Source organism: Procambarus clarkii, chromosome 71 (genome assembly GCF_040958095.1).
Source record: "Procambarus clarkii isolate CNS0578487 chromosome 71, FALCON_Pclarkii_2.0, whole genome shotgun sequence".
Classification (NCBI taxonomy): Eukaryota; Metazoa; Arthropoda; class Malacostraca; order Decapoda; family Cambaridae; genus Procambarus; species Procambarus clarkii.
In genome coordinates, this window is record NC_091220.1 from 10911334 (window position 1) to 10924489 (window position 13156).

A 13156-nucleotide genomic window follows, 5' to 3' on the forward strand; every position below is an offset into this window, starting at 1 on the left:
CCCCCACCCACAGTTACAATCCAATGGAACAGTCCCACTAAAGCCACGAGTGCCAAGCTATGCCGCCGTTTAAGATAAAGCTTTACAAAATAAGGAAATGGAAAAGAGGGGGTACCCGAGAAACTGCGAAGGGGGGGGGGGGGGTCAGATTATCTGTACCTTCTACAGTTTAGTGTAGACTTTTCCTCCCCACAGGATCTGGGTCTTGTCCACTCCAACGTCGGCCAGAGTTGGTGCCGGCTGCTGTTTAGAATGGGTGCCATCTCATGCTATACATTACTTCAGGAAACTAGTGCCTCACTCTTCGCCATAGGGTACATCAGCTCAGGACCTCACTAACATGTTGGGAGGCAGTCAAAGACTAGCCAGTCAACACCTTGGGCTGGAGAGCTGTAGCAGCCGGAACAATTTACCACCTGCAAATACAATTTAATTAAAGACTAACAAAAATGGTAAATTTTAGGAATATTTTGAGTAAATTTATGCAGGACCAAAGAAATGAATATCACTCAAAACATTTAAACACAAAGTGGGTCAGTTTTCAAATGGGCACCAGAAGACAATTTAGTAATCTTTAGTAAATACAGATAAAATATTTGTTAAAAATACTAATCTGTCATTGTCCTTTATTTGACCTGTCAGTTTTTAATGGACCTATCCTTTCCCTGGTCTTTGTTCGATATAACAAGAAACCCTTTAGGATTTGTCTTTGCTTGCCCTGCTATGCGAACTTCATAGTTTCTTTTTGCTTTCCTAATCTCTAACCAGTTTTAGGAATTCTTGTTCTAAACCGACTTCCCATGCTTATTCCTTTTGTACCAAGCTCTCTTTACCTATAAGGTTTTAAATTCTTTGTTATCCACTTTGGGTCATTTGGAAAGATATTGCAATTCAAATGCAATATCTTTCATAGACAACTAGGAACACTTCTATGGAAGAAATGGAATGTATGCTCGTGATGGGGTGCATCTATTGAGAGCTGGGGTTGTTGCTGTTGCGAACTCTTTGGAAGAAGTGGTTAGAGGTGTTTGAGTTTAAACTGTTAGCTGATAGAGGTATGGGAATTGATTTGGAGGAAGGAGATAATAAAAGTACGTGTTTGTGGGAGAAAGGAATTGGCAAAATGATCAGGGAAAGAAGGGCCTCAAAATAATTCACTTAGGGTATATTACACTAACAGTAGAAGTCTAAGAAATAAAATTAACGAATTAAATGGTCTTTTCTGCATAGAAAAAATAGATATTGCACTTACCGAAACGTGGATGAATGTAGAAAATAGAGAACTATTAGCTGAATATCAAATAAATGGATTTAAACTATTTCACACAGTTATTAGACGAGGATGGGGAGTAGCCATATATGTTAGGGACAATTTGAAATGTAGTCTCAAAGAGGGAATCAAAAAAGAGCCCCACAAACTATTTGGATAGAATTACACGAAAGCAAATATTATAGGAGTTATATATAGGCCACCAAATTTAGACAGAATGGAAGCAAAGCATCTATGGGATGAAATATCTAGAGCATCTAGATCTAATGGTATTTGTCATGGGTGACTAATTTTGGTGGAATAAACTAGTTGAACAAAACGGGGAATAGTGAAGAAGATTTTCTAGAATTGACGATTGCTTTCTTACGCAACACATTAATGAACCAACACGGGAAAATAATATTTTAGATTTAGTGTTAACTAACAGGGAAACAAATTAACGACATCGAAATAGGGAGTGAGTTAGGGAACAGTGATCACAAAGAAATCAGATTTAGCATAGAATGGAATAGACCTGTAGGAGAAAATTCTGTTAAAGTGCCAGATTTTCGAAAAAATGATTTTAATAGCCTTAGAAATTTTTTGGGTCAAATTGATTGGAAAGTCTTGGGTAGGGGCCGGTCTTGGAACGAGACATGAACCCAGCGATAGGTGACGTAAATGGGGATTTCGATGTAGATTCAATGTATAACTTATTTAAGAATATTCTAAACAAAGCACAGGAACGTAGTATACCATACAAATTGAATAGATCGAATACTAATGACCCAAAGTGGATAACAAAGAATTTGAAGAACCTTATAGGTAAAAAGAGAGCTTGGTACAAAAGGATTAAAAATGGGGAGGTCACTTTAGAACAGGAATACGTACAACTGGTTAGAAATGTTAGAGAGATAGGAAAGCAAAAAGAAACTATGAAGTTCGCATAGCAGGGCAAGCAAAGACAAATCCTAAAGAGTTTTTTCAGTTATATCGTACTAAGACTAGGGAAAGGATAGGTCCATTAAAAACGGAGACAGGTCAAATAAGATAGTGATGGAGACGAGTAGTATTTTTATTAAATATTTTGTATCTATTTACTAAAGAGGAACTTAACAATATGCCTTCAGCCGAACAAGTCTATGTGGGTGGGGACGAGGACAGGTTGACGAGTTTAGCAGTTACCAGGGAGGATGTTCTTAAATAGTAAAACTCAAACCAAACAAATCCCCAGGGCCGGATGAAGTGTTTGCCGGGGTGCTTAAAGAATGCAAAGAGGAGCTTTGTGACCCACTGTCAACCATATTTAATAAATCAATAGAGTCAGGCAGAGTGCCAGAGTTATGGAAGGTAGCTAAGGTGGTACCAGTTTTTAAGAAAGGAGATAGATCACTTGCGTCTAACTATCGACCAATTAGCCTAACGTCTATTGTGGGAAAGTTACTCGAATCTATAATAGCAAATAAAATTCGTCTTCATCTTTAAAAACAAATTAACAATAGAGTCTCAACATGGTTTTATAAATGGCCGTTCATGTTTAACAAATTTGTTATCTTTTTATTCTAGCATAGTTGAGGCAGTTTATAGTGTTAAGGATTGTGATGTGTACCTTGACTTTAGCAAAGCTTTTGATACAGTGCCACATGAAAGACTGATTAAAAAGTTAGAGGCTCATGGTATTGGGGGTGCTATATTAAGATGGATTAGGGCATGGCTATACCAAAGGAAACAGTATAAATGGAGTAAAGTCAGAGTGGGAAAATGTAAGTGGAGTGCCTCAGGGCTCTGTCCTGGGACCTCTGTACAATATAATTGATTTAGATTCAGGTTTGAGTAGCAACATTTGCAAATTTGCCGACGATACGAAAATCTGTAGGGAAATTAATTCGGAGGACGACTCACTATCACTTCAAGTTGATCTAGATAGGGTTTTGAAATGGTCGAAGGATTGGCAGATGCAGTTTAATGCTGATAAATGTAAAGTTCTGAGGTTAGGTAATGATAGGGTTACAAGATACGAGTTAGATGGTGTTGAGATTGCGAAGTCGGATTACGAAAGGGATCTGGGAGTTATGATTAGTAAGAATTTAAAACAAGGATCAATGCATAAATGTTCGTAATAAGGCAAATCGGACACCGATTTATTAATCGCAGCGTTAGTAACAAGACACCTGGTGTGGTTCTTAAGCTATATCTTGCTCTGGTTAGGCCCCATTTAGATTATGCAGTTCAGTTTTGGTCGCCATATTATAGAATGGATATAAATTCACTTGAACGTGTCCAGCGTAGGATGACTTTAGTTAATTCCCCAAATTAGAAATCTTTCATATGAAGAAAGATTAACAAAGCTTAAGTTGCATTCACTGGAAAGGCGAAGAGTTAGGGGTGACATGATAGAGGTTAACAAGTGGGTGAATGGACATAAAGGGGATATTAATAGGATATTAAAAGTATCAACACAAGACAGAACACGAAACAATGGGTATAAATTGGATAAGTTTAGATTTAGGAAAGATTTGGGTAAATACTGGTTCAGTAACAGGGTTGTTGACTTTTGGAACCAATTTCCACGTAACATTGTGGAGGTGGGGTCCCTCGATTGTTTCAAGCGCGGGTTGGACATGTATACGAGTGGGATTGGGTGGTTATAAATAGGAGCTGCCTCGTATGGGCCAATAGGACTTCTGCAGTTGCCTTTGTTCTTATTAGCATTTTATCTATTCAATTTGTATGGTATACTACATTCCTGTGCTTTGTTTAGAACATTCTTAAACAAGTTATATATTAAATCCACATCGAAATCCTCTTTTACGTCACCTATTGCTGGGTTCATCTCCAAGACCGGCCCACACCCCATACCCAAGACTTCCCAATCTATTTGACCCAAAAAATTTTAGGCTATTTAAATCAGCTTTTCGAAAATCTGGCACTTTAACAGAATTTTCTCCTACAGGTCTATTCCATTCTATGCTAAATATGACTTCTCTGATCACTGTTCCCTAGCTCACTCCCTATTTCGATGTCATTAATTTGTGTTTCCCTGTTAGTTAACACTAAATCTAAAATATTTTCCCGTGTTGGTTAATTAATGTGTTGCGTAAGAAAATCTTCAATTCTAGAAAATCTTCTGCTTCACTATTCCGTTTTGTTCAACCAGTTTATTCCACTAAAGTTAAAGTCACCCATGACATACCATTAGATCTAGATGCTCTAGATATTTCATCCCATAGATGCTTTGCTTCCATTCTGTCTAAATTTGGTGGCCTATATATAACTATTATTATAATATTTGCTTTCTTTTAATTCTATCCAAATAGTTTGAGGGTGGCTGTTTTGATTCCCTCTGAGACTACATTTCAAATTGTCCCCAACATACATGGCTACTCCCCCTCGTCTAATATATCTGATATAGTTTAAATCCATTTATTTTATGTTCAGCTAATAGTGCTCTATTTTCTACATTCATCCATGTTTCGGCATGTGCAATAATTTTTCTGTGCAGACAAGAGCATTTAATTCGTTTATTTTATTTCTTAGACTTCTACTGTTAGTGCAATATACCCTAAGTGAATTGTTATTTTTAGGCCCTTTTCTTTCCCTGATCATTTTGCCAATTCTTTTCTCCCACAAACGCATACTTTTATTACCTTCTTCCTCCAAATCAATTCCCATAACACTAATAACAGTTTAAACTCAAACAAACACCTCTAACCACTGGTTCCAACGAGTTTGCAACACCAACCCCAGCCCTCGATAGATGCACCCCATCACGAGCATACATTTCATTTCTTCCATAGAAGTGTTTCCAGTTGTCTATGAAAGATATTGCATTTGATTTGCAATATCTTTCCAGCCGGCAAGTGACACCAAGTGCCCTCGACATCCATTCATTACCCACTCCCTTTCTTGGAAGAAAGGGACACATGATCAGGATTCTTCCCTTGCTCCTAACTAATTCAATGGCTGTCCTGAATCTATTAGTTCCTCACTCCTAACTCGCCCAACATCATTACCCCCTGCACTAATACAAATAATGGGTTTGTTCCCATTTCCCGTCATAATATCATTCATGTTTTCCAACAATATCACCAATTCCAGCTCCCGGATAGCAAACCCTTAATTTGTTCCCACTATCTCTGGCACAAAACGTTCTGTCTAAATACCTCACCTGGGAATCTCCCACAAACAAAATTCGCGTTGGTACCTCCTTAACTTTCTGAGCAGCCTGAGGGGTTTGCGCTTCGCCGCTCCTCGCCGATTTGTTTCGAGTGAACTGCAGGCTCACCACAGCACTTGACCAACACGGCAAATGAATTTGCTGTCCTTAGGGCGCCTTGTCAAGGTCTTCAAGACCCCTGTCCTTAACGACTATCCACGACGAGGTCTTGTTAATATTGGTCTCCTCCGTTTCTTCCCGATGTTTCAGCTGTCGTTCTATAAGTAAGGAGTGCTGTAAACTAGATTACCAAGATTAAAGCTTTGGTATGGTGATGCAACACCTATTTAACTTCAGTCAACAGTATACATTGTTATCAACTTTGGCTTTCACTATTGAAATATTTTAATTAACTTTCTAGTTAATAGCCATATTAGCTTCCGATTAAAACTAGGCCTAAGCAGGTTAGAAGATAAGAATGAAGGTAACTTCAGAAGGGCTGTTGGCCCATACAATGCAGCTCCTTATATCCACCCACTTACACTGAACAATTTTCCTACGCTTGAAACTATCTAGGGATCACAAATCACAACGTGATGCATTAGATGAACAAATCCACAAGGGCCGTGACGAGGATTCTAACCTGCGTCCGAGAGCATCCCAGACGCTGCCTTAATCGATTGAGCTACGACATGGTAAAAGATTTTACCATGTGCTCAGTCTATTAAAGCAGAGTGATGCTCTTTGACGCAGGTTACAATCCTCATCACGGCCCTTGTGGATTTATCTAGGGATCCCACTTCCACATTGTTACGCGTTAATTTGTTCAACCAAAACCCTTTTGTCGAACTAGTATTTACCCAGGTCTTTCCTAAAGCCAAATTATCCAATTCATACCCTTTGTTTCGGGGTCGTCTTGTGCATACTCTTAATACCCCATTAATATTCCCTTATGTCCATTTGTCCACCTATCATGTCACTAATTATGCCTTTTTAGAGGCATGCATTCAATCTTTTCATACAATTTTCCAATTTGTGGGGTTAACTCATCCTACGTTGAATGCATTATTTTATAGCCGTTCTATAGCATGCCAACCAGAACTGCATCACCTAAATGGGGCTTTAACAAGAGCAAGATACCTGGAGAATACCAGGCATTTTATTACTGGTGCTTTGACAAATCACCGTCCCATTTGCCCCAATTATGAACATTTATGCATTTTTTATCAATCTCGGATCCCTCTTGCAATCCACACCATTTAGCTCTTATCTGTACTATCATTTCCTAGCCTCAAAACCTTGTATTTGTCAGCATTAGACTGCATCTGGCAATTATACCATTTCAAAACCATCCTCTCTAAGTGATAGTATTTTTTTTTTTTTTTTTTTTTTTTTTTTTTTTGAGATATATACAAGAGTTACATTCATGTACAGCCACTAGTACGCGTAGCGTTTCGGGCAAGTCCTTAATCCTATGGTCCCTGGAATACGATCCCCGCCGCGAAGAATCGTTTTTTCATCCAAGTACACATTTTACTGTTGCGTTAAACAGAGGCTACAGTTAAGGAATTGCGCCCAGTAAATCCTCCCCGGCCAGGATACGAACCCATGATATAGCGCTCGCGGAACGCCAGGCGAGTGTCTTACCACTACACCACGGAGACTCATTTCTTTCCCGATTTTTTTTATTTTGCAATTCTGCAATTATTCCTGCTCCAACATCTTCAACCGAGGTCCCAGAATAGCCTTGAGGCACCAACAATATTTCCTTTAACACCATTTATACTAACCACTTTGGTATAGCAATGCTCTAAACTTCATACACCACCCAATATTTTGAGCCTATCATTTTTTTCCATTTGGCACTATCAGAAAAAGTTTTGCTAAAGTCATGGTACACATCACAAACCTTATCACTATTTCATCAACTATGCAAGTGTTACATCATTAACAGCTAATAGCAGAACTATGCAATTTATGTATGATTTTTCCAAGAGGAATACAAATATTTGTAGTTTTACAATTAAAGTAACTTCCCACAATAGACTAAGCTAATTGGCCGTTAATTTGACAAGGAAATTAAACCTTACCTTGATGTGCTTCCGGGGCTTAGCGTCCCCGCGGCCCGGTCGTCAACCAGGCCTCCTGGTTGCTGGACTGATCAACCAGGCTGTTCGACTTTGTTGCTCGCAGCCTGACGTATGGGTCACAGCCTGGTTGATCAGGTAACCTTACAATAATTTATAAAAAAATTTAAAATTTTCGTTTTTCTTTGAAACCGGTACCACATTAGTACCTTCACACGTCTAGTACTGCCCGACTAATTAGTGAAACCTCTAAAGCTTCCCTTTAAGCACCCTGGCAAAAACTATTAGACTAGAGTTACCATTTGTTTAAACTATCATCCTCCCTGGTAACTGCTGAATTAGCCAACCTGTACTCTCAAAGTCTTGTTCGGCTGATAATGTTTAGTAAATACAGAATAAAAACCTAGTTCTCTGTTATCACTTCTGACAGTTTTAGATAGACCTCAAACTTTCCCTAATCTATTCGATACACGACCTTTTGTCTTTGTCCTTAACTGAAAAGTACTTAAAAACTCCAGCCGCACGTTAGGCGTAATTAAAGGGCCAGCCTCTGCTGAAGAGGCTTTTTAAAAGCTCAAAACAATCAGATTAAGCGTCTAACGTGGTTGCTAGGACATGTTTCCACATAGGTATAAGCCTATGAAACCGCCGAAGCCCCTGTTTAAACGGCTTTCAAAAGTGCGGGAATTGACAAGACCATGACTTTAATGTGCCAGAACCCCTAGTGACCTTGAAAAGGCCATGGTTAATTTTTTTTTTTTAAATTTGCCCCGAGGGGCGAGTTCATTGGGCAGCGCCACTCATCTTTTGAGTGGATACACCGCCATAGTGACAGTATTGGGCAGCGCCACTCATCCTGTGAGTGACACACCGCCATAGGGACAGTATTGGGCAGCGCCACTCATCCTGTGAGTGAACACACCGCCATAGCAGCATGTACAACACTCGCCAAGAGGAAGAAAACCCGCTGGGTTGTTCATCCTGTCACTTGTACCCTGTTACAACTGATATGAGTGGGGCTTCTATGGGGTACTGGTACTATTAAGGGGTATAGGTAGTTAGAAGACAAGAGTATCAAATATGGGAGAGCTAAAAGGCCCGGCCCCCAAAATAAACTATCCACAGTAGTAATAACTTGCTACAAGACCATATATGTTAGTCTAAGGGTTGATCACTGCGCTCCCACCTTGGAAGAAGAGATACTCTCTAATTCATGTACTTATTTATTAACCCGTTAACAACCCCCCATATACACTCACACCAATAACAATAATAATAATAACTTTACCACACGATCTTGTGTTAAAAGCCTTGGTCCACATAGACAGGATACAAGGTTTACACTAATAACAAGCTAGGGTAAAGTACTACTGGATAAGCACTGAAGCTGGATGCAGCTTAGGGTAGTGAGACCATGTGGTGCCCTAATACAAAACACAACACTTAGGGTAAACAAAACACTGGCAAATACTAACCCCAGGTCTCACCAATAGTTACTACCAGAGTAGGTACCCTCACTACTGCCCCGTACTTAGCTTAAGGATACAGGAACTTCAGGTAAGGGAAATAAGTAAGAGGAGAAGGGAGAAGAGTAGGGATACAGCCACAGAGTAGGTCTTATCCGCACACACCAGCCAGAGAGAAGAGCGAGCTAGCCACCAGCTGCCTCCCTCATGTCGTGGTGCCGGGAGGAGCCCAATTGATCGTGCAGCTAAGCACATTAAAGATCTTCCCCTATGCAATGTATTGTTACTTTATGAATGATTAGAAAGTATTAGTAAGCAAAGTTGGTGCCTATGTTATTATTTAATAATCAACCCCCAGCTCAGTCTTTAAATGCTCTTTGAGAAACAATAATAGTCTTACGTCTGGCAGGGAAGATACAAACAATTGACATTCTAGATGCCCAACTGTGCTACCAGGAAGTTTAATAGCTCAATTTTGACCTCTGGTTTCCACTGGAGAACCCAGGGTCATAACATACCCAGACACAGCTGGAACTTTCCTGAACTGTCAAGTTAACAGCTCTTCAAATGAAGATTAACATGCATCAACCCTAAAAAAGCTTAAGTTATTCCGCAAGATAACGATCTGGTCAATGTTTCAAACCGTATGTTTTTTTTTTTGTTTTTGTTTTTTTTTTGAGATATATACAAGAGTTGTTACATTCTTGTAGAGCCACTAGTACGCGTAGCGTTTCGGGCAAGTCCTTAATCCTATGGTCCCTGGAATACGATCCCCTGCCGCGAAGAATCGTTTTTTCATCCAAGTACACATTTTACTGTTGCGTTAAACAGAGGCTACAGTTAAGGAATTGCGCCCAGTAAATCCTCCCCGGCCAGGATACGAACCCATGACATAGCGCTCGCGGAACGCCAGGCGAATGTCTTACCACTACACCACGGAGACTATGTAGCTTACACACGTAATTTACTTTTATCTACACAATTTCCCCTCCCCCCTTTATATTACTAGCAATACCCATTAAATAAATCAAACAAAACCTAACTAAACAGCCTAAAATTGGTTATTAGCACAAATGAATTACAAAGACGCGCTTTAAAAAGCTACAAGACTCGCTACTTACCCGCTAGTCTACCACACTGGCCGACACATCCTCTTCCAACACAATTCAAACAGTTACTACCGATCTTGGCCCGCAACAAGCCTCACATCACTTACTTTGTCCAGAAACATATATAGACTAGCAACTGACCATAACACTCAGGTATTGGATATAGAATAACGCGGGGTTAATGTGTAGTGCTGCTGTCAAAATATAGATGGCGCACACCCTAATGGTCATGCCAATGGACTCACCTAGTTGTGCTTACGGGGCTGAGCTTCGACTATTTCTGCCCGAAACGCTTTGCGTAATAGTGGCTTTAGGCTTTGTATATACTAGCTCTATCAATAAATCCATCAATGTTTGTATCTCACCTTGTATGTATGTACTTTACCTGAATAAACATTTTGATTCTGATTTTGATTTTGATATTTGGTACCGCCCCTCAGCTGTCAATCAATTGGTGTACAAGCTCATGAACCTGAACCTTATATGCTTATATAACATCATTATGTTATATAAGAACATAAGAATTAAGGTAACTGCAGAAGGCCTATTGGCCTATACGAGGCTGTTCCTATTTACCGTGATGAGTTTTTCCAGCTGGATTTTAATATTTAACAGTTTTGGCATGTACAACTTTGACACGTTTCCTATCACCTAATACATAGGAACATGACTAAAGATAACTGCAGAAAGCCTATTGGCCCATACGAGGCATCTCCTATTTATAACCACGCAATATCCCACCCACATACATGTCAAATTCAAAATTCAAATTTTTATTCGGGAAAAGTACATACATAGATGATGTGTTACAAACATAATGTTGGATTTATAGAGCTAGTGCATACAATACCTAAAGCCACTAATACGCATAGCGTATTGTTCAGCCCACGCTTTAAACAATTAATGGACCCCACCTCCACTTTACGCGGTTAATGGTTCCACAAATCAACAATCCTGTTACCGAACCAGTAAACACCTCTATCATGTCACCCCCTAACTCTTCGCCTTTCCAGCTAATGCAATTTAAGCTTTGTCAATCTTTCTTCGTATGAGAGGTTTCTAATTTGCGGGACTAACTTTGTCATCCTATGCTGGACGTGTTCTAGTAAATTTGTATCTATTCTATAGTACGGCGACCAAAACTGAACTACATAAATAAAATGGGTCCTAACCGATTCAGGAAGCTCTGTGTATTTCTTCATAAGTGGGTTTGCTACGAAGGTTCCTAAGTGCGCCCTAAGAAGATGCTTAGGTGCGATTCAATTAGGTCCACTAGGAGGAAATTTTATATTTCGAAGTAAAACAATGTTTTTTCAACTTCTACAGCCAGCACCGACATTGTAGTAAACAAATATGTTACATTTGTTGTTTACCTACGTAATTCTAAGAACCCAAGGGCCACTAACTATCTAGTGGCCTCGAAGAGGACAGAAAGCCGGCGGCTTGTTAAAGGGCCCGCCAATTGTTTTAATGATATTTTTTAGCTGGAATTTGGCATTTACGGCTTCAGCGGGTAGGCGGTTCCATGGGTTTATAGCCCTCTTGGTGGAAAAAACATCTGTTTTCAGTCCTACTTGAGAGAACATACTCTCCAACACTATATCTGTGATTGTCCTGTTATCAGTGACTTCATACCAAATGGTATGAGGTATTTTGAGCTCTGTAATTACTTCATACACTCAGGAATATTGGAAGATATTCTTGTGCTGCACCCAGATTTTGCCAGTGGAGGCTAATAGATCAGCATTAAGTATTTTGTTCTCTCCTAATTCCATGTATGACTGACCATCCTGTGAGGTGAGGATGTTGGGTGAGCTGGTAGCTGGTTTTTGATCTACACTGTGTGGTCCTTTATACAGAATAGATAAGCAGCACATTGCTGTGTATACCTAAACATGTTTAAAAATACATTGTTTGAGAGGAGTCTTGTAGAAACTGGTAAGAGTAATTATAATATCATGTTTCCATGATTCAGTGCTTACCTCTTGTGAAAATTGCTTAGAGTTGTTTAGTCAGAGTTGATTTGTTTTTTGTATTGAGGCTGGTATTTTCTAAATTGATTCCATGTACAGTATGTCTAACCATCCTGTGAGATGGGAGTATTAGATAAACTTATAGCTAGTTTTTTATCTACACTGTAATATTCCATATAGAATAGGGTAGCAGCACATTGCTGTGTATACCTAATCTTCTTAATAAAAAAAAAAGTAATAAAGATTTTAAATTATAGTTTGTATTATTACAAATTCAGTACTGTATTATCCTTATTAAATTGCACAATTAAATTGCACATGCACAATTAAATCATGTTGACCATGGATCATTAAGATCTCATGTTGATATGTAATAGTCATATTTCTTTTGAACTGCTAATCCATGCTAATCATTCATTAAATTGTGCATTGTCTCAATTTTTCACTTCCTTGGATATACTGTACAGTACAAAAAGATAGGATAAAAATAAACCAGTAATATTTTTTTCATTATATTTTTCATTTAAATAACTGCATCAATATTTTTACAGCTGACAGGATTTGTTTTACCATACAGGTGCATTATTTGTTAAAAAAAATTTGGTTTATTGTTACACACAATGGTGCTACATAGCCTTCCCAGCTTGGTGCCTTCTTTTAATACTTACTGATTAAAAAATAAATAATAAATACATTTTATTCAGGAAAAGTACATACAGTTGATTTACAAACATAATGTTGGATTTATAGACAGAGCTAGTACATACAATACCTAAAGCCACTAATACTTATAGCATTTCGGGCAAGGTGTGGGGGAAAAAACAGACTAAAACTTAATAGTAATCGGGATTTGGTATAAATTGTGTTGAAAGAAGGAATAAAAAATACAAAAAGGGGGGTTAACATAGCATAAATCAGCAATTGCACATGTTGGTGAACAGCGTTGTTTAAAAAATAGCAAGACATGGGTTGATATTTAGGAGGTAAGTTAGGTTACATGGAGTTAATTAGGCAGTACTTGGTTTAACTCTTAAACTGGTTGAGAGAAGTACAGCCTTTGACATGATTCGGGAGGTCATTCCACATTCTGGGTCCCTTGATTTGTAGAGCACTTCT

The 13156-nt window shown here is 38.8% G+C and overlaps 1 protein-coding gene across 9 annotated transcripts in view; it reads right to left on the minus strand.

Moving 5' to 3' along the window:
- Positions 1–10209, minus strand: part of LOC123773406 (uncharacterized) — an 18287-nt gene extending 8078 nt beyond the window's left edge. For 2 of the 9 annotated variants that reach the window (XR_011224266.1, XR_011224267.1), the window contains exons 1-4: positions 10080–10167; positions 7496–7635; positions 5454–5683; positions 160–416 (exon numbers count right to left, since the gene is read on the minus strand). Coding sequence is in view for 7 of the 9 variants with exons in the window: in XM_069311981.1 (XP_069168082.1) it covers positions 160–263 (104 nt within the window). In the remaining 2 variants the exon portion in view is untranslated. Of the gene's footprint in view, positions 1–159; positions 417–5453; positions 5684–7495; positions 7636–8967; positions 9137–10079 lie in introns of those variants that run through there. The other 7 variants (XM_069311981.1, XM_069311974.1, XM_069311976.1 and 4 more) reach the window with 6 other exon arrangements.
- Between the last annotated feature and the right edge of the window lie 2947 nt (positions 10210–13156).